Source organism: Cydia splendana, chromosome 7, assembly GCF_910591565.1.
Source record: "Cydia splendana chromosome 7, ilCydSple1.2, whole genome shotgun sequence".
Classification (NCBI taxonomy): domain Eukaryota; kingdom Metazoa; phylum Arthropoda; class Insecta; order Lepidoptera; family Tortricidae; genus Cydia; species Cydia splendana.
The window spans coordinates 2,021,814-2,046,152 of record NC_085966.1 but is presented as its reverse complement, the minus strand read 5'-3'; the positions used below and the strand labels follow the sequence as shown (position 1 = coordinate 2,046,152).

The 24,339-nt window shown below is 38.9% G+C and overlaps 2 protein-coding genes across 2 annotated transcripts in view; one reads left to right on the top strand and one right to left on the bottom strand.

Annotated features, from left to right (window-relative positions):
* LOC134791989 (angiotensin-converting enzyme) overlaps positions 1 to 20,762 on the top strand; it is a 223,408-nt gene extending 202,646 nt beyond the window's left edge. Inside the window, exons 11-12 of the mRNA XM_063763099.1 lie at positions 19,033 to 19,221; positions 19,846 to 20,762. Coding sequence (XP_063619169.1) covers positions 19,033 to 19,221; positions 19,846 to 19,969 — 313 coding nt within the window. The 3' untranslated portion in view covers positions 19,970 to 20,762. The remainder of the gene's footprint in view (positions 1 to 19,032; positions 19,222 to 19,845) is intronic.
* Positions 20,763 to 21,893: 1,131 nt separating this feature from the next.
* LOC134792447 (uncharacterized) lies at positions 21,894 to 23,400 on the bottom strand. The gene has a single exon (XM_063763735.1). It carries the CDS (start codon positions 23,393 to 23,395, stop codon positions 21,908 to 21,910), a length of 1,488 nt encoding a protein of 495 aa, XP_063619805.1. The 5' UTR covers positions 23,396 to 23,400; the 3' UTR covers positions 21,894 to 21,907.
* Positions 23,401 to 24,339: the final 939 nt, after the last annotated feature.

Here is a 24,339-nt window from a genome sequence, read left to right as displayed (position 1 = left end):
AACACAGCTATCCGCCTATCGTTCGAGAATACTGCCTCTGTTTCAGGCTCTTGAACCTACCATCAACGTGTCGGAGCAGCGATTATCGGATCAGGTGCGCGTCATTCAGCGGCTAAAACGCTTGGATGACGCGACACTTGATCGGCTTCGCCAGGAGGCTCTCTCTGCTCGCGCGGACTCCACCTCGGTGCGAGATCTGCCCGCCACGTCGCCGGATCCGGTGCCCGCACCCGACCTGGCACCGGGGGCGCCGCGGGTTGATTTCTATACCGACGAGGGGGACTTCGCGAGTCAGAATGTGAATACAACTGCTAATGAGCAACTGAGGAGGACTTTGGAAGAGGCGATTACGCAGTATCGCGTCACAACCAACTCTAGGCCCCGATTACCACGTCTGCCTATGAATAGACGCAATCTAGCGCTAATGGGAGCCCTAAACGCTTTACTAGAACCACATTTGCGGACTAGTAAAGATTTAGATGATACGCACTCGATCATGTACTGCGGAGCCATCGCGGCGTGCCGTGTTGCTCGCGTCAAGTTCCCGGACACTGAACGTGCACCTAGGACCGTCGGAGGTGTCCCTGCATGGCAAGCGCGGATCGAGCGACGTATCGGCTCGTTTAGGACTCTCATCGCAAAACTAATCTGCTTCAGGGGGGGCAACAATCGCCCCCGAGTAATGCGCTTTGTGAACCAGGCGTTCGCGGGGACGGATATTAGGCCCCGTGACTACATGGCCAATGTCACAGAGCGCATCGACTTTCTAAAGCAGAAAGTCTATGCATGGGCAAACCGTATTCGCCGCTACAGAGAGCGTGTGGATCGATTTCAGCAGAATCGCCTTTTTCAAAGTGACCAAAGGAAGGTGTACCGAAAGTGGGAGGAAGCCAACCTTCGTGCGCCCGACACGCAGCCGCCGGATGCTACTGCCATGACCGACTTCTGGCGTAGCATCTGGTCGGTGCCTGTCGGACACACCGAGGGGGGTTGGATGAGTGTTGTCGAGCGTGAGTGCGAGTCCATCGAACCTATGGGGGCAGTCACCATCAGCCCCGATGACGTCAGTTGTGCCATCCGCACGGCCCAGAACTGGAAAAGTCCTGGGCCGGATGGATTGCACAACTTCTGGCTAAAGTGGTTCCGATGCTCTCACTCGCGCTTGGCAGTACAATTTCAACAAGCCCTCGAGCTTGGTTCTCTCCCATCTTCCTTAACAACTGGTGTCACCTTCCTGCTCTATAAGTCCGGTAGTACCACGGAAGCGAAGAACTACAGACCCATCACATGCTTGCCTACACTCTACAAGCTCCTTACATCCATTTTGAGAGCAAAAATCAACGCGCACATTGTCGCAAACAATATTCTGGCTTCCGCTCAAAATGGATGTAGGGTTGGGTCCCGTGGTACTAAAGAGCTCCTCCTCATAGACATGACCATTTGCCAACAAATCCGGCGGAACAAGCGTGCCCTCTCAGCCGCTTGGATTGACTACAAGAAGGCCTATGATTCGGTGCCTCATTCATGGTTGGGGAGGGTCTTAGAGTTGTATAAAGTTGATGCAGCTTTGAGAGCCTTCCTAAGCGCGTGTATGAGACAGTGGACCACAGTCCTTCGTCAACCAGGAGGCGGGGGTGACCGCTCTGGCCCGCAGGATTTTATAAGGATTGAGCGAGGAATCTTTCAGGGCGACAGTCTGAGTCCCCTGTGGTTCTGCCTAGCTTTGAATCCCCTCAGCACCCTGCTGAAGGATTTGGGACTAGGTTGCCGGCTTCGGAGAGAGGGTGAAGTCATTTCTCACCTTCTGTACATGGATGACCTCAAATTATTTGCACCAAATAGCCAAGACTTGTTGGAGCTACTGAAAACCACCGAAGTCTTCAGTAGTGCCATCCACATGGAGTTTGGTGTCGATAAATGTGCGGTTATGCATGTACAGCGGGGGAGGGTTGTAAATTCAACAAATTTACAACTTTCTGAGACAATGTCTTTCAGATCTATCTCTGAATCAGAAACCTATAAATACCTTGGTATGTCACAGTCGTTGGGTATTGAGAACGAGGGTATTAGACGGTCGGTGAAGGAGCGCTTTTTCAGTCGGCTCACAAAAGTCCTTAACAGTCTTTTGTCAGGAGGCAACAAAGTGCGCGCCTTCAACGCCTGGGTAATGCCCCTACTCACATACTCCTTTGGCATACTAAGGTGGACTCAGACCGAGCTGGACGCCCTGGATCGGAGGGTCCGATCACTGCTCACCGCACATCGCATGCTACACCCACGCTCGTCAGTTATGAGATTGTACATCCCACGGAAGTGTGGAGGCCGAGGCTTCCTAAACGCCAAGGATCTCCACAACCACGAGGTGTACAATCTCAGGAACTATTTCCTTAACAACGAGTGTGGGATGCATCGTGATGTGGTGGCAGTAGATAGGAACCTCACGCCGCTTTCCTTGGCAAACGAGAACTGGCGCAAACCTGTGGTACTAAGTACTGCGGATCGCAAGGCGGCATGGGAGAGTAAGGTGCTACACGGGCGGTTCTACAAGGCCCTCACGGGACCCGATGTGGACCTGCTCGCGTCGGTGAACTGGTTACGATTCGGGGACCTCTTCGGAGAAACCGAGGGTTTTGCCTGTGCAATTGCGGACGAAGTGATGATGACGAACAACTATCGGAAATTTATCCTGAAGGACGGTACGGTCGACATCTGTCGGGCATGCCGCCGTCCCGGAGAGTCACTCAGGCATATCATTTCCGGTTGCTCTCATCTTGCTAACGGCGAGTACTTGCACAGACATAATCTCGTAGCCAGGATTATTCACCAGCAACTTGCTCTTCTATATGACCTTGTGGACCGCGAAGTACCGTACTACAAGTACTTACCTGCGCCTGTTCTCGAGAATGGTCGTGCCACGCTCTATTGGGATCGATCTATCATCACTGACAGGACTATTGTAGCCAATAAGCCTGATATTGTGATAATAGATCGATCGCAACGTCGGGCCGTGCTCGTTGACATCACCATCCCCCATGATGAGAATCTCGTGAAGGCCGAGAAGGACAAGTCCAGTAAGTACCTAGACTTGGCTCACGAGATAACCGCCATGTGGGATGTTGATTCGACGATCATTGTCCCGATAGTCGTTTCAGTAAACGGTCTAATATCGAAGAGTCTCGACCAACACCTTGAGAGACTCTCGCTAGGTGGTTGGATCAAGGGTCAGATGCAGAAGGCGGTGATCTTGGACACGGCGCGGATAGTCCGCCGGTTCCTCTCTCTGCAGCCCTGACCACCGGTAGCTTGGGCCTTGCCCCGCTGCTGGCGGCACCCTAGGTTAGGTTTTTTATAATGTGTTTATATTAATTTTTATGGTTTTGTAAGTGTTTTTATATTTTACTTTTATATTCATATTATAAAATAACCTAACTTAAGATGAAAAATGAATAAAGAGAAAAATAATAATAAATATTGGGGACATCTTACACAGATCAAACCTAGCCCCAAACTAAGCAAAGCTTGTACTATGGGATTGTGCAACGATATTGTTTTTATAACAAAAAATACATTGAATGAAGACACTGCCGAAATAATAACACAATTGTTGGAATATTTTTTTATAGAATATGTTTTCTAGGTACATTTTCACATAAGTAAGTTATCAGAGATGGTACGAAGAACGTAACGCTGTTTTAGACTACTGAAATAATTTATATATATTATAAAGGCTGACTGTATCGAAAGTACAGACCCAGCAGTAAATGCCGAAATTGACTAATTTAAGAGAACACGTCTCCAGGAAGTAATACATTACCATATGACGCATGTTTTGCCGTTTCCCTATACAGTTGTTCATAAAATCAACATTCGCTTTTACAGTTCAAAATTTTGTTGACATTCGCTTTTACTCTGAACTCATTAATTTAAACTATTATTACAGGAACATAGTTCAATTTGTCCACAACTTATTGATTATTGAATCACCATTAAACTTCAATTCCGTACTAAACTTCCAAACTCATTAATTTCAATCGATCATACGAAATTAATTCCAATATGGTCGCCATATTAAACAATGATCCCAATATTATTTACCAAACATCATATAGTAATAAGAAAATGTACTATACTTACGACTTTTTGTAATTAGCGAGGATATTCAACCCGCATACTTACAAAAAGTCGTATGTAAGTAAGAAAAAGTACTGCACTTACGACTTTTTGTAGCTATAGAGGATATTCAACCCGCATCCAGTAGTATTTAAGGCAACTACTCACTTCCGCGTAGACGGTGCCAATTGTGTGCACCGTGCTTTATTTTTCTTAACGATCTAAGCGAGATTAGACTTTATAACCAAGGTGGTAGGGTTGATTTCATATTGATAAGGAGCTGTTGTAATTATTTCGTCCTTTAAACTGAGGTATTTCGTGGTGCAACGCCTGAATGCGCTTTAAATGGAGCATAATACATTAATGCTTTTTGAATTTGGATTGGCACTACTATACACAGGTGATATGTCATTTCTTTGTTTCATACAGTGGTAGACTGGTAGAGCCACTTGCTTTTGATAGTCAGCAGCAGAAGTTGCTAAGCGGGCGTGGCGTTCAGAATTACCTTGACACGCTCTTATTCCCTTAAAAATAAAGTCGCGTCAAGATCATTTTGAACACCTCGCCCGCTTAGCAACTTCTGCTGCTGACTGTAGCAGCTAAGGTTACTACACCTTTATCATCTAGGCAATACAACCGTTTACATTTTTAGGGTTCCGTACCCAAAGGGTAAAAACGGGACCCTAATACTAAGACTCCACTGTCCGTCTGTCTGTCTATCACCAGGCTGTATCTCATGAACTATTGATTTAAGCGTATGGCGTATCAATATTGTAGGCAATATAATCATGCAATAGAGGCGATTGTAGACAATTTGTTTGCACCTATACTCATGAACTATGATAGCTAAACAGTTGAAAATTTCACAGATGATGTATTTCTATTGCCGCTCTAACAACAAATACCTACTAAAAACAGAATGAAATAAATATTTAACTGGGGCTCCCATACAACAAACGTGTTATTTTTGCCGTTATTTGCGTAATGGTACGGAACCCTTAGTGCGCGAGTCCGACTCGCACTTGGCCGGTTATTACATTAGTATTTTTTGTAGAATATACATTTTACTTGAAACTTTAAAATACCTATATGCGCGGCGGAATCTACGAAAAAACCGAAGTCAAATAAAATATTTTCAAACATTTTGCCGGTTAATAGAAAATAGTTGCATTCGTAATCGACTGGTGGAATGAGCCAATAGTGAGTAATTTAAAAGCTCGTGTGCGCAGACGCAGACGATCGCGATGCTTTAGTATCACTGTTACATAATGTTAAATACTTGCACACTGGCGTCTGTAGCCGCCTTAGGTATTTTGTTTAGATTCCTTTATTTATTTTTAAGCAAACATGCAGACTGTCATTACAGAGTTGCCCATAAATACGTTGACAAAGAATTTTTTGGAATATTTTTCTTACTTTTACACGTCTTTTATACAGTGCCATTAAAAATGAAAACTAAATCAATAGGTAAACAAAACAAAACGTATTGTAATGACCATAGACCGAGACTACATCATCTGGCTATTACCCAAAAATTAGAAAACAGCTTTTAAAAAGTAATTTTGGCAAATTAAAAAAAAACTACTCGTTTTCACCAGACTCAGCGCTTAAAAAACTTCAGAGATTTTTTAAAATCTTGAGTCAACTTCTTTACGTGTTCTTTACTGAGTATTTTTAAGCCAACTCAAAAGGACTCGAGTCTCCGAATAAAGATTCTAATTTGAATACAAATAACAATAAAAATTTTGACGTTATTCTATGACTTGTATATACCATGAGTATTAGATGAAAACATTTAATGTTGCATTTTTTTGTAAAAAAAATAAAAGTTCTCTGAAAAGGGCGCAAATTTCACAAACACTCGGGACTCTAACAAGTTGAAAAGAACTAGAGTTACGATTTAATAAAATTTAAGAGGATTTGAGTCTTAACGAACACTAAAAAGATATATGCCTACCTATATTATTAAATATATAATTGGTAAATTGCCTGCAGGATCGCGGAATAGAGACGTTATTTAATATCGTTATTTAACGTTACGCGATGCGCAAGAGTTGGAATGCGTAATAAGGAATGCGGCGAGATTTAATTTTATACTAGTTGAGGAAAAGCTTATTCAGACCTCAAGCGTCGTAACTATACTATGCACCGCCCGTGACTCTGTACGCGTGAACGGTTTAAGCAGTTTAAGGAGTAAAAGATGTCAAAAATTAGAACTTTCGCATTTATAATACTAGGTGTGTTAATTGCCAATTAATAGACCTTATATACTTTATTTGATGGATAAACAAGAATAATCATAATAATACAATATTAAAACTAAAGTTAAAACTAGAAATAAAATAAAAATACAAGCTGTAAAATATACTTACCCACAAAAAAACCATACCAATTACAAAAAGAACACCCCGTCCAACAGGTCGGACTGCGGCATGGACCCCATGACACTGGCGGCGTTACCTCTCTGTATCGCAAGGGAAATACGTTGAGAGAAGTACGCGCCAGCCCTTACACAGACCTTATTACATTTGATATCGTAAATAATTATGTTGTTTTCGCATAGAACCTACTCCTTTTAGGAAGTCGATTAATTATGTAATGTTTGTCACTCGGCCTACAAAAACAAATCGATTGACACCTCATTCATCAAAATAGCCTCAGTGGTTTGAGGTCTAGGGTTCCGTAAATCGGTAGGTATAAACGCCTGTGTGTATGTATGTCAGCCATTTTTTTTTGGGTTCTGTGTCCGAAGGGAATAGGAACGCTATTATAGTCGTTCGATTTGTAGCTGCCCAAGTAGCACAGATAGCTCTATAACTACTCACTTTTAGTTCTATCTAACGCTCTGTGCGTATTAAGACACTTATAAGAGCACACTCGTGGTCCTACAGCTGTATAATAGATCTCAGTAATATTTATATAGCTTAGGGCTGATTAAAAGCTGCATTACGGCTCTGAAAACTACCATTAATATGCAAAGAGTGATATAAAGGTATATTTGCTACGACCCTATACAGCTTTAAGGGTTATCAAATGCTTTAACCGTTATAAGGTCTGTTTAGTGGATAAAATTACGCCATGTGCTGTATAAGGAGGTAATTGTGGACTTTTATTACGTTGACTTATTAAGGGAGCACAAGTGAACTATTATGAAGCTAATAGACGTATAATGGAATATATGTGGCACATAATACAGCTTGTCGCTTAACATGATTACCGCTAAGCAGCTTTTATTACACTGACTTTTAAGGGACCATGAGTGAACTAATATGAAGCCAATAGACGTATAATGGAACACAAGTGGCGCATAATACAGCTCATCGCTGAACGTGTTTACCGCTAAGCAGCTTTTATTGCCCTGACTTTTTAAGGAAGCACGAATGAACTATTATGAAGCCAATAGACGTATAATGGAACACACGTGGCGCATAATACAGCTTATCGCTGAACATGTTTACCGCTGAGCAGCTTTTATTACGCTGACTTTTAAGGGAGCACGAGTGAACTAATATGAAGCTAATAGACGTATAAATGGAACACATGGGGCATGGGCATAATACAGCTTATAGCTGAACATGTTTACCGCTAAGCAGCTTTTATTATTCTGACTTTTTAAGGAAGCACGAATGAACTATTATGAAGCCAATAGACGTATAATGGAACACATGGGGCGCATAATACAGCTTATCGCTGAACATGTTTACCGCTAACGCAGCTTTTATTTCGCTGACTTATTATAAGGGAGAACGAGTGAACTATTATGAAACCAATAGACGTATAATCGAACACATGTGGCGCATAATACGGCTTAGCGCTGAACATGTTTACCGCTAAGCAGCCTATTATACTACGATTGGGACTGTCTGCATAGCGGCTGTTTAAACGTTCACAAGATGCCTTATAATTGTTTAGAGGTTCACTCGTGTATCGAAATAACGACTTGGACTGTATAGTGGTTCACTTAAGTATCTTTGTCAGATATATAACAGTCCTATGCTGCATATTAGAATTTTAAAGGTTCACGTTGCTTTTTAACATTGACCGCCATTTTATTGTATATAACCTACAAAATTGAAATTGCTTTTCCAACTTTTAAGGGTAACAATAAGGTTTTGTGCCTGAGTTCTTAACCTAAATCATTAGTTTAGTACTTTCTATAACGTATTATTAACTTTTTATCTCATAATTCTGTCCAAACCACTGAAATAGTTTTTACACATAGCTTATTTATATCATTTATTTAAATAAATACTGATTATTTTCGTGGCGCACTGAAATTTTCTTAGATAATGTATATATATAATGTCAATAAACTTGCATTCCCAAACATCTTTTTCGCATTAATATATAAAAGATCATGTACAAACATTTAACTAAACACTTTAACAAAATGACTTATGGTGTCGTTGCGCTTAACGTTTTTGCTTCAATATAAATATGTTCACCTCTGCGTTCGTCGTCACTATACGAAATATAATAGCTGATTTTTAAGGCAGAGGTGTAAAAGTATGTTATTAATTATCTTTTATTCAGCCCAACGTCAATCTTTCCCGGTATTAGGGCGCACATGTGACATATTAGCTGAATAAAGGGTAACTGGTGGTCTCTTACCCAGTCAATATACATCTCTTATAACTCCTGTTACCCCTTATAATTCCGTTAAATTGCTGCTACAATGCTCTTAAGTAGCTATGTGAACTTAAGGCTGCCTAATTTGTGCCCATTTAAGAGTTATAAAAGCTGAAAAGACGCTTATACAGCTCTTATGCAGCTTTTATATTCCAGCTTCAAGCGTATTCGTACTTCATTATGCGGCTGCTATACAGCTAATCTGTGCTACTTGGGTGGCCCCGAACGGCTAATCCTTTGTCTATTGTTAAGTAAAACCGCACGTGCAAGATAGGGTCGTATAAATTCTAATTGGCATGAGCGTGAGCGCGGGCTACTCCAACGCTAAAAAAAACCAGTGTACTCGTAGGTGCGCTCTCCGATAACTCGCCGGCACTCAGTAACCGTAGAGGGACCACACAAGAAGTGGCAAATGATTTTGCCATTTGTTCATTTTGAATCTTATTGCAATTTCCATAGGAGTTGTAATTCAATAACCGGTTAAAGTGACCGATGCAGGTTAGCACGCGCCGTTTTACTAACAATAGACAAAGGATTGGCCGTTCGGGGCCAGCTACAAATCGAACGACTATACTAAACTTATACTGTCCGTCTATTTTTCAGAGGGCTTAATCTCAAGAACCGTCATAAACTAGTAGGTCAGTTTTTTCAGTATATAGGATAGGTATGTAGGTATCATGTAGGTATTCCATGTATCAAAATACGCAATTGTTAAAACGCCATTGTACAAACCGATTCGGTCCAAACGTGACTCCCTCGCTCTCCTAATTACTTGTTACTAAACTACTAAACACCCATAGGCTACTCGCAAGTATACTGACTTCGAACACATCTTACTTTTACAAACTCCTATCTTATCTAACAGAGCATTTCAAATATCGACTTAATATTGCTCTGATAAGGTTTAATTTTGAATGAAATGCGGTATGTAGATGTGAGGTTATGATAGGGAATAAATATAGGTCGATTTTGTTGCGAAAATGTAGTTGTAGATAAAATGTGCTTTTATCGTGTTTATGCAATGTCACATTTGCATTGAGATATGGGAATTGAAACAGATGTTTCTGGTTATACAGACGTCAGTAAGTATATAATATATTAAAATTGTTAATGTTCGTAATGCAATAACATTATTATTCATGTTAGTTTCACTTGCGTCGTGATTTTTACAATTTTGCTCTAATATACAGGGTGGCTCATAAATTTAATAACTGCATTCCCGTTACCAGGGTGGTTTTGAGATTGTACTGAGAAACTTTTACTATGAGAACAACCTCAAAACCGCGAAAAAAAATGTAACCTACCATAGAAAATGGACCAGCCAAAATGTATGAAACAGCTAAATTTTTTTTTAAGATTTCGGGTTTGGTCCCTTAGTAAAAGTGGGTCAGTATAATCTCAAGACCTCCATTGCAACGGAAATGCAGTTATTTTTTAGCCACCTTGTATATGCTGGTTGTAAACACAGACTTCATTTCAAAATGGCTTTACGTAGATTTTAATAACACTTAATAATGTGTATAGTATAGGTATACTTTCGGCCAGTACATGTCAGAAAGTGAGGACAGGATTTTTAACACATTAATCATCAGACTTTTTGATAAAAGTTTGGCTAATTAATTATAGCACATATTGATGGTGTCAATTATTGGGCATTAGCATATCAACCACTGGAATGTTTGATACTTTGATCGTTCTATAAATTTAAGCAGCATTTTAACCTTAATTCTTCCGTTAATTTGCAACCAGCACTTAGTAAGATAAGATAAGATAGTTTATTCCAAAAAAAAATTACAATAATGTCGGAAGTATCAGGTGAAATTTAACTAAAGAGCTACTAAATTAATCACAACTTAATAAACAACATGCATTTAACTTAAACTAAGTGTACGTCACGTTATGAATATTATACAAACATATTGAAAAATATTTTAATTTTTAACAAGCAGAAACGTCTGCAAACGATGCTATTAAGCTTAGAATAAATTTAAAAGTGAAAAATTGTGTGGAGTGGATCCAGAGGCCGTGACTTCAAGTCTCACCCAAGACAGTAATTTTACCACTTTTAAATTTATTCTAAGCTTAATATTGAAAAATAACTTATAAATTACAGATAAAGTCATTAACATGGTAGTAACATTTAGTAATTATTAAAGTAAGTAACATTAAACCTCCTCGTAATATCGGGCGTGAGAATGCATATGTCGTAGTCAGATCGTATAATCCGCCGTATTACATTACGGCTAGCCGTTATCAAAAACAGGGGCGTTTTGAAATGCGGCGGTTCGACGATTAGCCGGATTGTCATTGCGATACGTTCTTCAATAAGGCGGCCAACGTTTAGCCGCATCGTACTACTATTTTAGATTATAGAGTGACCAGTTCTTTCGGTCGCCTACGTAACCGGAGTTTGACAATGTTTGCAATTTAATTTATTTTTACCATGGTCCCACCGCACTACATGTGTTTATTTTCCAAAACATTTCCTTAGCAACTTAAATAGACGGAGCCCCGCAAGCGGGGCTCCTATTTCTGGGCGGTTTGCCCTTCGGGCATCTGAAGCTACCTAACGAACCTAACCTACTTACCTACCTACGCTTTTTTCCCCAAAGTGTAATGTTTTCACGGACGTCTCACTAAATCAATAGGTAGGTAGGTTAGGTTCGTTAGGTAGCTTCAGATGCCCGAAGGGCAAACCGCTCAGAAATAGGAGCCCCGCGAAGCGGGGCTCCGTCTAGTTAAGTTGCGAAAGAGATGTTTTTTGAAAAGAAACAGTCCGACGAACTCCAGATTTGATGGACACCCCAGCGTTTGTCAGGCAGCGCCACGGGTGTTAAAAATGGGAACTAAAAACTGTCAAAGCGGCGGCTAATGACTCGCTGTATTACATTACGGCTAGCCGTGTTGAAGAACGTATGGCGCCGAATACATTCCGGCGGATTCTCATTCAGCCGCATTCAATCCGGCTAATCGTTAAACCGCCGCATTTCAAAACGCCCCTGTTTTTGAAAACGGCTAGCCGTAATGTAATACGGCGGATTATACGATCCGACTGCGACACATACACATTTAATTTTGTATCAGTTTATCGAGCAAGCTTTAAACTATTCCTCTATTACCTCACAGCTGATCTTTACTAATCCCTTTACCAAAGACAAGTAAATAATAACGACTGTTAATTACTAAACCAAGTTGCGTACTTTGTCTTTAATCCCATGAGGCCCCATGTCATAAATTTATTAGATAGAGTTTGGACTCTACATATACAGTGCTAAAGTTTCAATTCGTCTGAAAACGATGACGTCACCGGGCCGTCAGGAGGGATTGCCCTCTATAAGTGCAGATATCGTCACTACGAGTAATTTAACCTTTCATATGTGTGTGGTTGCTGTGGTTAAAAATCGTGAGTTCAAACTTCATCAAACTTCGGTTGTGCTGTATATAAAATATCGTCCCAAAAAAATGCTAGATGACTTAAGGATTCGGGTCAGATCCTTATCATATACAACACATTTTTTCAAAGCCATTAGATTCACTTCTGTACCTATTCTTGCTCACCGCAGATCTAGTGGATCATTTATATGGTTCTTAACAAACACACTCCTCGCTACGCATCCTCGCACATCTCTGGTGGAAACACCCAAGCACACACCCAGCCACACACAAATGGGGATGGACGGGACGGCTTCCCACTTTGCGAATGCGGAGAGGAAGAGCAGACCAACGAACATATCTTCGAATGCTGCCAACTCCACTCATACCCTGGGCCTGAACACCGTGACACCTGAATTGGTTGCTTGGCTTGGCAACCTTAAGGCTACACTCTTATTGCCCTCATGTATATAATTGCCATAGGGACCGTGCGCGTTGGAGGGTCTGCCTTCTTGTGGCCTGAATCGGAAACATATGTGCACATATATATTCCCAAAGCAAGTGCTACCATCTACCGTTCTCGTCGGTACGTTACCTTGTGAATAGTAGGTTCTGGCATGTTGTGGGCTACATCGGAAGCATAAGCATTTACGCCTCTCGCCAAAAATCTGACGGCTCCTATGCTGCCCCCTATAGTTTATGCACGGGACCTATACGATTAAATAAATCTGGTGGAAACGCAGCCTGCATAGTGCTCTATCTATGCTAACTGATGGACAAAGGAGTTTCTATTATGAACTGATCACTACCTCCATATAAATGAAATACAAGCTCCAGTTACATAAGCGTTACGCAAATCGAACAAAGCTCCCGCGTTACGTAACGGTTGCAACACTCGGGTTGTCTCGGGTTGCCGTGTTGGATTGCCTTCCTGTCGGGTTGACATGTAGAGCGTTGGGAGTTGCACTTCCCTATCGTAACAATATGATGTGGTCATGATAGGGAAGTGGGGCTTGGAGTCTTGAGGACCTTTTAATGTGTTAAAGTATTAAATTGCCATTTAAGAGAAGGAAACTAGACCATATTTGCGAGGGCAGACTCCAACCAAAACCTTATAAGATTGAAGTTGGCTTTATAGAATAAAAAACCGGCCTAGTGCGAGTAGGACTCGCGCACGAAGGGTTCCGTGCCATTCCGGGAAAACGGATCATTATTTTCTAAACTGAAGAGTTTGCGCGAGAGACACTTCCAAAGTGGTAAAATGTGTGTCGTCGTCGTCCCCCCCCCCCTGTAACTTCTAAAATAAGAGAATGATAAAACTAAAAAAAATATATGATGTACATACCATGCAAACTTCCACCGAAAATTGGTTTGAACGAGATGTTGAAAATGAAAAATGAAAATGAAAAAATATTTATTTAAGATAAGTAGGTACAATAAACTTAAGTAAACTATATTTACAAACTTATTCACTAATTTATTATGTAAGGAACTTATCTTAACGTGCGATGCAATTTCGGTATCGGTGGTCTCCGCACTAGGCAAGCCTGTATAGCGGAGGCCAATACTTGGTGTGGTACAGATAAAGGTAAGGTCGGTTTTGGAAAATATGTAGAATAAAAACAAAATTATAATACAGAGAGAAATAATTAAATGTGAGCTGCGAAATAACAATACTGCAATATACCTACTACAGAAAAAATTTAAGTATGTAGATAATTAATAACGTAACAAGGTTAGTGAACGCGTGTTTACTCCAATATAGTGGGTTTACTTTAGTAACTCCTCCGTTTCATCGTACGACAGGCCGGTCAGCCAGTTTTTCAAAAGCCTTTTCACCTCATAAACTGAGCTGTCCTTAATTTGACACTTTTTCACAACTCTGTTGTAGATAAAACTTGAGATATATGGGTCAAAACGACTAGCAAAAACACTCTGAACTTCTGGCGTTTGTGTGCGATACACTCTTTTTTGTAGCATAAGTGCATGGTCATTAGAAGTCAATACAGATTTGTGTTTACGTAGTAATATTTTAAAAATAAAAAGTTGACGCACTGTGAGTACTTCAACTTCGTTGTATAAACATGCTGTTGGGTATCTGAATGGTTTCTTCAACATTGTTTTGAGCACTGCGCGTTGTGCTCTTTCGACCTCGATAAGCACAGTCTTTGCAGCACTACCCCAGCATGTGTTGCAGTATGTTAAGAGGGACTGACATAGCGCGTAATAAACAGTTTTAAGTGTGAGTATATTAGCTGCATTTCTGAGGAGTCGCATAATGTAACAGATTTTCCTTACTCGCCCAGATAAAGCGGAGATGTGATTTTTAAAGTTAAGGTTATTGTCGATAAGCACTCCTAAGTATTTCAAGCAGGCTGTTCTAGATATGGTAGCACAGGAGCAATTAACACGATGATTTCTGCAGGTGTGGACTTTTATGTCTTGTTCGGTGGGTGGTGAGGAAGAAAGGGTTTTGTAGAAGCAAAGGTATTTCGTTTTGTCAGTGTTGAGCGTTAGGAGGTTTTTTTGCATCCAGTCGGCGACCTGCGCCATTCCCAATTCCGCGTTCGCGAAGGCATCTGTCCAGGTAGGTCCACGGAAAATAATTGCAGTGTCGTCAGCGTAACACAAAACTTCCGCGTTTGTCAGGGGAAGCTTATGCAGATCATTCATATACAGTATGAAAAGGGTGGGCCCAAGGATACTACCTTGTGGGACACCAAAGCGTACATCTTGGTAACTGCTCGATTCTTGGCCTATCTGTATTCTCTGTTTTCTACCTGTCAAGTAGCTCTTGAACCACTCTAGTGGTAAGCCTCTGATACCGTGCTTGAATAGCTTGTTGAGTAGTAATGGTACGGACACAGTGTCGAAGGCCTTTGCCAGGTCTAGAAATACTCCAACGCAACCCTCTTTTTTATCTAGACATTTCGCTACGGACATGGTGAGCAACCTGACAGCATCTTCAGTTGATTTTCCCTTTCTAAACCCCAACTGACGGGGAGAAAGAAGATTGTGAGATTCAAGATAGGTGACTAAGCGCTTGTTGACAATTTTCTCGAGTATTTTTGAGAATGCACAAAGGAGCGAGATAGGACGGTAGTTCTCGGGATTATCTCTCTTGCCACATTTAAATATAGGGCACACTGACGCTATCTTCCACTCATCAGGAAAATGTTAGTAAGTAGTTTTATTTTAATACGTGATAAATCGTAAACCGCAATTTTATTATGTTACTTGCTACTACGGAACCCTTCATGGGCGAGTCCGACTCGCACTTGGCCGCTTTTTAGTATTTTTTGTTATAGCAGCAACATAAATACATCATCTGTGAAAATTTCAACTGTCTAGTATTACGGTTCATGAGATACAGGCTAGTGACAGACAGACGGACGGACAGACGGACAGAAGGATAGAAGGACAGCGGAGTCTTAGTAATAGGGTCCCGTTTTTACCCTTTAGGTACGGAACCCTAAAAGCGCCAAAAAAATAGCTGCTGATATAGCCGAGGGATCTCACTAGCAAAATTTTAAACAGAAGTACCTACACATTTCCAGAGTAGGTAATTGAGATAAAAGGTAAAAAACCGCGTGACGGCCTTATCTTCCGTCGCAAATTTCCACGGCGGTGGGCCACATCTGCTGTTTCCTTCTAATTTTCTACCTTTACGCCCCCTCTTAAAACACTTAGCAAGGATTTAGCCAACAAAACAGCTATTAACCCGTTCATTAACTTACCTCAGTAATCTATGAAGTCGCAACCTTCGGGCTTCAAGCGCAATACAATAATTTAGCAGTATAACGGTTAATTATATCGCCCTGGATATTTGCCACAGACATGTGAGTGGCTAGACCACGCGACACTAAAACATATTGCACACGTACTTTTATAACTAACACGGGACTTAATCGCGTAAACCAGCAACGTAACGTCACGTTCAAAACGTCAGGCCATAAATAAACGTAAGTTTTACGCGATTAAGTACCGTGTTAGATATAAAAGTATGAGTGAAAATCGTGTTAGTTTAAATCAATATATATTGCACACGTTTCTGGTAGATTCCAAGAAGGGTACTTACTAATTAGGAACGTTATTTTTTCACTCAAAATGGGCGCCACCAGTCGTCGCGTTACGGAAACCTGCCCGTGCTACAATACAATAAAATAGAAACGTTAAATATGTGATTTTATTATCAAGATATATTATTCAGTAAGTTGTACGTGCAAACTTAAAGTTCGGGTAACATAATAATTATTATAAAATGTAACTTATCAATCTTATAATTTTCCTTTATGTCATAAAATATCGCTTAGACATTGTCATAAAAAGAGCGGCACTCTACGCCTTTTTAAATATTGTTGGATTACATTTTCTTTGAAAACGTACGAAACAAAGAAATGCCACCTTTTTCCAAATTAAAATGGTTTAAATTAAATTAAAATTATTAGCACTACAGGTGGAACCGTGGACCTTACAAGGTTAATAATTCACTGCCACTTTTTACTCTCTATCTTGATATATGTCTGCGATATTGTCTGTATTTGCCCATATTACCGCGTTAAATGAACCTGCATAAAGGTTGCGACAGCAGGTAGTAATTTAGCTTGCGATATGTCTGTGCCTAAAGCAGTGGTTTCGTCGGACAGTTTGTACTACTGTTTAGGTAATGTCTGGGCTTCTGGTCCTAAGCTAGTTAACATGGTTTATCTATTGGTCATTATGTTTAAGGCATTTGTAAATTGTCAAGAACTTTGATTTTATCTGGCTCGACAATAACAACAAACTGATTTTAATCGTACCTACGTATCATAGAAAAAAACAAATATCATTTATTTTCAGGCAACTAAGGCACTTTAAACCTACAAATCAAATACTTTAACAAAACAAACATTTCATAAAGCAAAATTTTTTTTTTTTTTTTTTTTTTTTTTTTTTTTTTTTTTTTTTAAAGTTACATATTTACTTATTATTTAACAAAATATACAACTAAACCTATTACAAATTAAAACTTATACCTAAACACACTCGATCAATTAATAAATTAACTCTAAATTAAACTAAGCTACATAAAGCCACAACCGAGAACTCAATCAAACAACCCGTCCCGCGCCCTTCCAGATGCAAAGGTGCCCATCACGCTCGCCGCGTTGCCACGCTGTACCGCGATAGACAGCCTCTGCATCAGGAATGACCCGGAACGAGGGTCATGACCTCCCTCCCTCAAACGTTGCCCCAACTCACTCAAAAAAATTTTGGCCTCGGCACACCAACACCCGGACGTCTCCACTGCCAAAGGGACAAAAAGATATTTTGTTAGCAGGGCCGAGTACTTATCGCGCTTCCGAAGCGCCGCTAACTCAGCCGCCGCTCCTGCCGCCCGGACCGTCCGGCCCATGTGCGAGGCGGCAAACGTGCTGACACATGTGGCATCCCAAAGTAGACACTTACCCTTCTCCCATGGAATAAGTGTCAGCCCGTCGGGTCTTTTGCCATCGGACCGGCTCAGGCCTGGAGGTTCCAACATGCACGGCACATTCGCAGACAAAAGAGCCCTCCTCACAATGTCATTTAGGGCATGGTGGCGTGGAAACCTCCCCACACACCGACAACAACTCAACGCATGATGGCCGTTACTCTCAACCATAGTGCCGCAGATGCAAAATAAATATAAATCGTTTTTACATCTTTGCCTTGTAGTATTTTTAAACAAAATAAATTTATGACTAAGTGTAAAGAAATTACTTTTAAACAAATTTTACTTATACAGACTAGGTTTTTGGCCTCCCATTTCTTTTTACGAAGAAAAGACCTTTGTAAATTTCCGACTTTTTAAATTTGCCGCCTTCCATTTAATTTAATATGATACAAATATTTTGTCAATATTGGGTTCCACATTAGGTTTCTTTTAGTTTGAGATTCTACGCATGGAATATAAAAAACGGTCCAATTTCGCCTAACCCTACCCTAAAAATATGAATACTTATTTATTTAATATGAACCCAAACATTGTATCGAAACAAGAAAATCCAATCGTGTTAACCGTAACCCGAATACCCATTGCTACGTGATCCACGCTTTTACGGTAAATATACTTTTATACCCTCCAAAATAAAAAGGTCTGTTGTCTTAAGAATCTTCATATGCCTTAGTCCCTTTTGGACTTGTCGAAGGCTTTCGATTCGAATGTGCATCCCGGGAGCATTTAAGCCAGTCTATGGCGCGAAAGGCACAGCTAAGCTTTATTAGAACGAGTTTCAACGGCTTTGTGTTCCTGTCTTTAGAAATCCGATATCTCGACCCAGTTTTGCGTTTTATGCATGCCGTTATAAGGCTATTGTTACGGAGTGCCGCAAGGGACGGTTTTGGGCTACATTTTCCTGTTGGTGTAATGTCTTTTTACTATAAGTACCTACCCTTTTTTATTATACCACAAATATGCATGAACGTTTTTGTATTGTCCAATAAATTAAATAAATGGTATTTATGGTGATTGTTTTAAAGATTAATATGATTCAAATAAACAAAAAAACGACGATCATGCAAGAGTAATGTAATGTAGTTTAGTTCGTAGTATGATTATAATACATTAGAAACTTAATTCATGTTACAACCTTGCGATGAGATGAATCGTACCTATTATATACTGCTAGATATGTAGATTATAGGCATACCACTGAATCTCAGGCGATTGCTAAAAAGTTTCGGGATCATTTTCTAGTAGAATGTAGCCTTGTTTTGACTGAAAATAGTTTATTATACTTGAATGATTTGCTGGATGCTGTGGATATACCATTTATGGGAATTTCATTTTAGATAGCACATTTCACTTCAGCTTTGTAATTGTAACGTAGTTTTTTTAGGATACTCCTCCAAAATTTTACTTTTAAATCGCGCATTTCAACACCAATCTCTCAATTCCAGACGCCTGATGGAGCGAGGATCCTCCGTACCCTGGACGCAGGTTCTTCAGGAGAGCATCGGCGAGTCCCGCCTCAGCGGAGAAGCTCTCAGGGACTACTTCAGACCCCTGGAGGAGTGGCTGCGGAGCGAGAACCTCAGGACTGGAGAGTACCTGGGCTGGAGTTATGATGGAGACTATTGCAAATTTAGGTAAGAGTTACTACTGATGTTTAACATATGTGTACGTATATCAAAATCATCTGAATCCGCAAAACATATACTCTGTTACACAGATAGCGCTCTTTAAATACCTATCAAATTCTTGGACGCATTCAAGCGACTTCGAACGAACTTCATTATTAGGTACAAAATTCAATCAGCTTCAAATTTAATTTTCTGGGAATAAAAATGTAGTAGATTACCTCTCCTATTTTGATTTCCCATGATAATTTTCAACGATCTTAGGTCATCAGTTTAATCTTGTGAGACTGTAATTTCATTGTCCATACCCTAGACTACGTATAATTAAAACTCCCAGTTCTTCAGTAACTATGTGCTTTCATTTTTGTTGTACATTTCATAAATTCTGAACAGTTTGACCGATTTCAAATATATATTTTTATTAGATTAAGTGAGGGCTATCTTTAGGTACATTGTTTGATTAACATTTGTTCACTACTTCGAATATATACTTATGGAGAATCGACAGAACTCCTAATTTCAGATTGAAGTAATTTTTTTATATGTTTTAAATTTGTAATTATGCATCAGGTACTCGTACATCGTCGTTATTTAAATCGACGAGCAGAACCTCATCTCTTTTTTTTATTTTAGCATTGAAACGGCGGGTCTGCAAGTGTACGGTGGCTTCTACAATGCCGCCAACCGACACGACCTCACGCACTTCGCTGGACTGCTCCTCATCTCCTTCTTCACCACCGTTTACATTCGGTGGTGATTTCACCACGACTTCACTCTCACTGAACTCTTGATTAAATCCTTTTTATCACTTTTGGAGTGCGGAATTGATTTAGATTTGACCTGACGTACTTCGACGAACCTCTGCATAGCTCTGTTTGTTTATATTTTCACGTTGTCCTCTCAGTTTACATTCTGTGGTTATCGTGTTTATTTTATTTTATTGAGATATTTCTCCATACGTAATAGATTAAAGCAGATAATAAGCATTTCTCACTTGGATCTATTTCCTGATATTCGCAAGAAAAATTAGAGAGAATGACATCCATATTATCAATTATATATGATCGTTATGCAGTATTATTTTAATAAAGGAAATAGTCTAAGTGTTCGCAAATAAAATATTTAAGAATAACTTTAAGAGACACGAGAATAAGGTTTTTTTTAATAAGTAGCTTGCAAAGATCACCATAATTAATGAACTTTACAAAATTACCGTATTCTATAATAATTTTGTTACCTACTGTAATTTTTACGCCATTTTCTATATTTGTATTTATTATGTGAAATTTTATCCTCGATATTACAATATTTACTTATATTAATGGGCATAATGACATGTAGTTAAATATTTATATCAAAAGTGACAATTTTCATAATGAATTGTACGTTATATCGAGAGAGGTAGGAGTTTTTTAAGTAATATTATTATAATTCAGGGTTAATAATGTACATAATAGTATGTAGTTCAGTTATTTTGTAAATATCTTTATAATATCGCGAGATTTATAACATTATAGTTTATTGTGACGTTAAATACAATAATACTAAAATAGATGTTTTATTTAATTTCTTTCCTTACTGCTTGTTTTGTTTTTTGAAAGTGTTGCCAGTTAAGCTAACTATGCATCAACTTGAGTAGAACAAAGTGAGGTGGTGTTATTATAAACGTCATATATAATTTTCATAGAAATTTGTCATTACTGATGACATTGCCACACATTATCATTCCAAATGCCACCCAGTGTTAGCTTGGTCTGACTCTAATAAATAATATAAGGGTGAATTCTAAAATATAATTTTAAATGCTAACCGGCTTATAACAAAAAACGGTACATTTTTCTTGAGAACGACACATTTTAACAAGCTTATGAAAAGTTATCGTAACCCTTTTATTTACATAATTACAGTATTTAAAATAAGGAATACAGTAAACAGGCCCATACGCCCTACTTCGAACTTGATACGTCAAATATTACGTCTAGATACGATATGGATTAGATTCTTCAACCAGAAACGTCACTTTTGACACTGAAATAATTATCTCATCCATATCGTATCTAGACGTAATATTTGACGTATCTTAAAGTTCGAATCGGGTCGATATTCTCTATAATATTTAGTTACCTTAGGAGTTAATTAGTGCTTTTTAATTTCTTACTAATTTTAGTTGCTTTAGTTAAATTATTGCAGAAGCAGCGAAGGTCTTCCTTTCTGACCGTATCTGAGCGAAGTACGTATACTTTACAAATACGAAACCTTTAGCCCTTGTCCTCTCCACATTGATCCTACTCATCTAACCCATGACCATGAGGCTGTCTAATCTAACTTTGCACCAATTCTTAAGTGAGAAGTGGTCGAAGTATCACTAGGAAAGACAATCTCGAACCTCGAACCAAGATTGACGATTCGAAATTTCGCGCGAAGAATGTGAATCGAGATTGGTATCGCCAGAATTGTAAGATCAATCTCGATAAGAAAGAGATTTGAGAAAGTAATGAAATATTGTTATTTTGATTGATATTCCCCGTGAATTTAGATATACTATATATTTAGGGTACTTGCTGTGATACTTTGCAAAATAAAAGAGCAACTGATGCATTTTTTTTCCTTTGACTAACTTTATTATATAAGACACACAATATACCAAATGCACGATGACGATGATTACGTTTTGTTCATATTGAGGTTCAAATATTTATTTATCAGCGTACATTAATTCAATTACAAATATTATAAATGCAAGTACCGAACCTGTGCATAAAATACTAAACGGTACAATAAAATCTATTAATTTTAAACTGCTAATTTCAAATGATCCACCAACATTCGAATCTACATTATTATCAATCAAGTGAATTTTTTTAGCAGCAACCACAAAACCATTATCAACTAAACGCAACATTTTAAGTTGAAAATCTTTTAAAAGTGGGCAACCGCGTTTTACAAATATGGCATAAACAGCGTTGTACAGTTTCTCTTTCATGAGATGAATCTGTGCCTTTTTCGTTGGATTTTTAGCTATCCACCAAAGGTATCGATAGTAGTGTGTGACTGTGTACTTATTTTGCGTTTTTGCCACCATATCCATGGATAAATCGGCAGTTTCACAACCATTTGTTTCTAGATATTCTTCATGTATAATAGGAACTTGGCCAGAGCTTTTCAAAAAAGGAGCTATGTCAAGTGCAAAACAGGGAGTAAAGTTGAAATCGTATAAAGACATATATTCATTCAATTGTGGATTGCTGATCCGGTATGTAGTAAAACTTGTTAGCTTAGTAAGATAAAAACAATTTACTAAAAACGCAAACCATATCCAATGAACAATAATCAAATTTTTAAATTGTTGTCCTTTGAGGGATAATGAAATGTTTAGTGTACAATTTCCAAATAGATTAAGAAGTTCAGAAGATATATTACTATTTAGTACAGTGTAATTATATTCATGAATTGAAAGAAAAAATGAACAAAGTAGGAATATGAATAGTAATAGTAGCCAGACCAGTGGTTTAAACACTATGTAAATAATTTTCCATCGTTCTTCGAGACCGGAACTAGGAGTCACAGTAACAAAACTATCTTCATACGCAAAGTGGGTCCATATAAAGTCAAAGAAAAGCGCCCGTCGACTATTCAACGCAAATCCCCCAATCACCAAATCAACTTCATTATCATATAATTTTCTTAATAGTCCATTGACACTAAAATTATCAGATACTTGGCCAAATTCAGATTCGGGAAGAAATACATAATTTAAAGAAATATTTTCCATCTTTGCTAAAATGTTCAAAAAATATATTTCTATTCCTACAGCGAGTTTATTATTCGGATCTATCTCCGATATAACTATTGGTGGATAATTATGAGTTGCCACTTGTAAAATACAATTCTTAAGGATAGGAATATCATGTTCGCGTATCCAGTCAATAATATCAGATTTCTTAACAATATTACAATCACTGATTTTAATTATATTACTATAATTTCGGCCACAACCACCATGTGCATATGGAAAATAGGAATATATTGATGAATAATTATTTGTTTCTCTAACAATGATAAGGGTACGTATAATATGATACTTCCAAAGTGTCTGAAATATTAGTATAACATTATCTTTAGTAGCATCTGATATTGTTATGATGTATAGAGCTTCTGGCTTGCGGTAATAATCCCTGCTCATGACGTCAATCAGACTTTGAAAATACGATAAGTTTTGGCCAAATATTATAAAAATACCGGGCGATGTAGCGACATGCTCGGCACCATCCTTCACGTAAAGTTGGGCGTTGTTAGTTTCATGAATCTTCCGAATGAACTCAGTGCTGACAATGTCATTGTTAATTACAGCTATATTTGAGTTAAACAAAGATTTTGATGCAACAATATCTACAATACATTCTTCCACCAATTCTTGTTGTATTCCGGGAACATTAATATTTCCAGTGGCGGCAGTCGCCACAGTCGTACAAACTGTATCAATGAAATAATAAATGACTATTTTGAAAAGCATGACTGAATGTCGTGAGTGCGCTAATGTTACTAACAGCTAAAACCACATGTAACTATAATTATGATAACAACTGTCAGATAACGATCGTAATAACTGACATAAAATTATTGATGTAATTAATGACATAAATAATGGATATTCTTGGCCGCAATGGTCTCATGTCTCTGAAGCGCTGGAAGAATCCCCAGCACACCAGTATGAACCATGTCATCCGTCGGGCCCTTGTTAGTGCCAAAGCGCTGGCAGTCCTTGAGCTCAGCGGTCTGGTTAGGGATGACGGCAAAAGGCGAGTGAATTACACAATGAATTAATAATTATTTGCAGCATGGGTCGGCCGCTAGTTTGCGCTAATATTAGTCATTTTTACAATAAATTTACGTTTCATTTGCATCATAATTATCATAATCATCAACCTGAACCCTTACAAGGACCTTCAATCAATAGCGTACCTATATTACCGTAAAATGGGGTGAGTAGGGATTACGAGGGCAGTTGGGTTATAAATGGGGTGGTTGGATGGTAGGGGGGTGAGAACGTATTTTTAGACCAGAGTTATCACATTGTTACGTAAATACTTTATTCTCTTGAGAAGTCAAGCTTTTGTAATATTGTAT

Coding starts and splice junctions, on each gene's coding strand:
- LOC134792447 (XM_063763735.1), bottom strand. CDS start 23,395: ATGAGCAGGGATTATTACCGCAAGCCAGAAGCTCTATACATCATAACA.